The sequence below is a fragment of the Lottia gigantea genome (genome assembly GCF_000327385.1).
Source record: "Lottia gigantea unplaced genomic scaffold LOTGIsca_956, whole genome shotgun sequence".
In the NCBI taxonomy this organism is placed as follows: Eukaryota; Metazoa; Mollusca; class Gastropoda; family Lottiidae; genus Lottia; species Lottia gigantea.
In genome coordinates, this window is record NW_008711104.1 from 7,653 (window position 1) to 12,323 (window position 4,671).

Genomic DNA, 4,671 nt, shown 5'->3' on the forward strand with positions numbered 1-4,671 from the left:
ATTACTTCTTGCCAATTCAAATTTAACACTAATAGCAAATTCAGATTTAATACATATTGCCAATTCAGATTTGATATTTTTTTTTCTATTCAGATTTAACACTTTTTGATAATTCAGATTTACTATTTTTTTTTAAATTCAAATTTACAACTTTTTGAAAATTCAGATTTACTACTTTTTGAAAATACCTATCTAACACTTTTTTCTACTACATACTGACGAGACTCTTGTTCACTTGAGTTTGACCAATTCTTATCATTTCAAACTCGCTTTACTATGACCACTCCATATTGAGTACCCCTGACCACTTTCAACCGACTATTCCTTTACTACTACTGGCGGACTATAGCATGACCATTTTAAATAGACTATCCTTCAATACAATTAACTAAATCACGGAAAACTGAAAAACTAAATGTTTCAGTAAATGTTATTTTTATAAATTATCTCTATTATATAAGTTCAACCAGAAACAATTAGTATCATTACTATAGCTTAATCAATATCATACTCAATAGCGCCTAAAGTGTAATTTATAGTGTATTCTAATAAACAATAATCACCTCACTCTGACTAAATTATGGACACTGATTTAAAGTGTAGACTCACCTAATCTTTCACTTCTAAACGCATTTTATTTAAAATTAAACTGGATAGCCCATTGAAAATCATCCCGTTTTCATATAGCAGAATGATAAATAACTAAAAATATGTCTTGCTCGGGAGATAAAAAAAACCCAAAAAAAAACAATAGGCTTGATACAAGTATCCCTAAACCAAATTTAAACTTACGAAAATTGCCGCCATCGCCAAATCAACACAAAACGTGTCGTTTATCAAAATTTTTCACTATCTCATCCTCCGTCAAACTTGTAATAGGAATCTCGGTATCGAACCGGTATTGTTCTTTTGTGCCTTTTCGCCTTACTTTAATCACTTCTACAATGTCTTTTTGATGTAATTTTGCTGATGTATTTAATAAAATGGCGGTGGCTGGCATGTCTGCACGTGCGAGAATCCAAAACGAGATGTTGCTCGTGTGCTGACTTGGTAAATGAAATGAAATGAATGGAGTTTTACGTCCTACTTTTCTGCACCATGTGGGCTAATGAAGACGGGCAACGCCATGCAGGGTGCGATGAGGGAAATTTTGCCAAGACAGCGGCATTAGCCTGCTCTTTTTCGATTTCCAACTGTCGAGGGATCTTTAACGTTGCACAGCCTGTAGCACACGGGGCCTCGGTTTATTGTCCTATACGAACGACAAGACGCTTTTTCCATGTCAGCCCCTCTTACCTACATCACTGACAAGGGGAAACGTAACTGTCAAGGTTGAGATTCAAAATGCGGTATCTCTGTGGAAGCGCCGTAGATGCAAGCCTCCTAAGGAGTGTGTGGAAGGGCTCCCCGAATACAATAGTAATGGATTCCGTGCATTCTGACACATATTTTGAGGAAAAAACGTTAGAAAAAAAGTCCTGTAGCCCCACCGGGGCTATGCCCAAGAACTCACCCTGACACGTATTTTGGATGCGAAATTCAAATTGAACACTGAGTTTATTGACATGGGGTCAACTTTCCAAAGCAAGCGAATTCACAGAACGAGAAGAGACAAGTCTACTGGGGGAACATTCAAAAGTATGAAGGCTCTTGACCTAAATCAATTCGACAGGAGCATATCTCATTGAGTCAATAAGCGACAAGTCTACCACCCCATGTCAAAGGTCCCCGAACAGATTAGAAGGCAAAAGTCTATCAAGCCAAATATTGACAGTGATATCCTTTCTGGAATTTTATTACAGCACTCGAACGCAAACAGGAGTGCTGCACTAAGAAACTATTCATTGAACAAGTTAAGGCTCTCTTCAACGTCGTAAAGAGAGATAGTCAATAGGAATTGAAATTTGGCGTATATTCCAGTTATTGGGTAATGTCCAAGTTTATTGGAATCTATGTTTATTTTTCGAATCCGTTTTAGAGGGGATCATGGGGTAACAGTTTTTGAAAAATCAAATCCTGCATTTTATGAAATTAGGAAGTATATTCTTCCAATTATATAACATTTTTACAAATAAAAAATGTATATTTGCACCAAAAAATATTATTTTGATCCTATGGAGTCACCACTGCTTCCAAACCAGCTGCCCTCATGTGGACTTGATGAAAGAAATGGCCTAAGACACATCACAATAAGCATGTGGTTATAAGTTTTTATTTACAACGAGCAAAATATGATATAAATAACATTAAAATGGTAAACATGAGTGTTGTTGGGAAAGATAGATAAAACCGTCCTTACGTACCACTTTCAAAATACCGTTTTCACCCACCAAGAAAACAAATTTCCTCAAAGGGTATTATCATTTATTCCAAGCATTTGCCTAGTCATTATAAGGGATTTTCCAAATTATTAGCGAACAACCATATCCATGTTCAGAAGGAAAATCATACACGTCTTTCGCCTATGCTTAAGCAAATATCGACGGAAGTGACGTGATTTACGTCTAGCTAAATATCCGTGACCCCCAATGAATTATTGATATTATGACGTCAATGTTAATGTCTGAATGGGAGATTGTTGAGTTGTCGTCAATTCCGCAGATTAATTTCCATTTAATTGTTGACGAACTATATTACAGATTTTCAATTTATAAAATGATAGTGATACGTCCTTGATCAGTTTGTAAAGCAAATATTAAGCCGAATGTATCCATTATCTCACAACAATTCTACAATTTCCACTAAGAAAGAATTTTTTTTAAGAATTTTTTTTGTTATACTTTGAGTTTATCAGTCATTTCTGTGATCACTTTCCAGGCAAACTGAACGTGCTCTGACGTAGTGGACGTAGCACAAACGGCAAAACGTAAGTAATACTTTTCCTTGAAGTTCGATGGCACAATATGGATTCTTCCATCCTCGCTGATTAATTTTAATAGTTTTTCATTGATTTCGTTTGTGCCCTGAAAAATATAATGATGGGGGAAATTAGCTCATGGAGTTGACAAAACCATTCTCGCAATGATATCAGGTGTGGGCATCCCGTCTCGCTTCCTCAGCATGCTTCTTACATGGAAATAATACACACGAACGTAGTTTTGAATTGTTGTTTGAAGTTTTTGTGGAAATACTATAACCTTCTTATAAACGTCGACTTAAAAAGTCTTATAGCTAAGACGAAATAGCTAATAGGACAACGTTTCCAAAATTGAAATGAAATGGATGGAGTTAAACAATTTTTCTATTACAACGGTACAACCCTACTCTTTTTCGACTGTTGACGGATCTTCAACGTGCACAGGTTGTAGCATACCAAGCCAAAGTTTATTGTAGCATCCGAACAACAGACATTTTTTCCATGTCAGTCCTTCCAACCTGCATAACTGACATAGAGGGAGGGGGGGTGGGGGGGGAGGGACTGGAACCCTGCACCATCGGGTTGGCGAGCAAGCGTCTACCCCACTGAGCTTCCGTGGCTCCCGCATGGTTCCCAAGCCCGTAGTTAATTCCTGAAGATTTTAGAAAAGTCGGATGATTCTCTCTTGATGTTACCTACCTTTAACCTAAAACAAACTAGCGCCATTATAACATCAAATGAGATTTCGAATCTTTTATCTTCTAAAACTAATTTTTCAAATTCTTTAGCTAGTTTGATATTCCTACAAAAGAAAACAGAAAATATTGAGTGAAACGGAAATGTTTGAGATACCTTCAAGTTTACCAATGCCACATTCCTCTCCATGAATTTTGGAGCCTTCTGGAGCTACATACGAAAAAATGCACACAATGTCATGTTCCCAACCAAAAAATACACCATTAAGTTTTAAACATATTAATTCTGTAAAGTTCTTGTCAATTCTCTCAATTCCCTTGGTCAAGTGATGCCTGACAAGAACCACAACACCACCTCGTTCCTTTCCATTACCACGGATACAAATGAATGTCGAGAAGTCTGGAAATTTGGTTTGAATAGAAGACCCTGTTACATAAAATATTTCACTAAGGCATACAATATCAAATGTTTTAAGATATAACACAAAATCGACATTGTCAAGGTTCTTTCTCAACCCATTCACGTTCCTTATACAAAATTTCAAATCAGTCAAACATTTTTGGGTTGTTTGCGTTGTACCCTTCGGCAGTGGCAATCATGCCTGGTAACTTTCCCTTCGTTGCATCACTCTGCTCCCTCTGGCACCAAGGAATCCAATGTATGCACCTGACCATCTATTAACAGTTTATCGAACTTTAGGCTTGCGCGTTTTCCACGTTCTCTTGCTTGAACCATAAAAGGGATTAATTTCTTCCGTGTCTAACTTTATAAGAATCTGCTTATGTAGATGTCTTTGTTTTTAAGCTGCCTGGCTGCTGAAGTTAATTTGTTTTTGTCTTGAGGATGTACCAATTCAACAATAATACTTTTTTTTTTATTATTAACCAAATATGCAGACTCAATCTCCACCTTACCAGGAATATTTAATGTTTCATAACTGAATTTCTCAACTTCTCTTTCACATTCATCATTACTGGCTACTTTCAAACCACTAATAACCACATTTTTCTTTTTAGTTTTATTTTCAAACGCATCTAATTTTTCTTCCAATTTTCTTACTTTATCTCCAACCTCTTCTATTCTGTTTTCTCTGTGATCAAATGCGGCTTGAAATTGAA

At 36.3% G+C, this 4,671-nt stretch overlaps 1 protein-coding gene across 1 annotated transcript; it reads right to left on the minus strand.

The window, feature by feature from the left end:
* Positions 1 to 2,774: 2,774 nt before the first annotated feature.
* LOTGIDRAFT_146670 (hypothetical protein) lies at positions 2,775 to 3,742 on the minus strand (the record flags this gene model as incomplete). The annotated part of the gene is made up of 2 exons (XM_009068891.1): positions 2,775 to 2,963; positions 3,557 to 3,742. 2 exons carry the CDS (start codon positions 3,740 to 3,742, stop codon positions 2,775 to 2,777), a joined length of 375 nt encoding a protein of 124 aa, XP_009067139.1.
* Between the last annotated feature and the right edge of the window lie 929 nt (positions 3,743 to 4,671).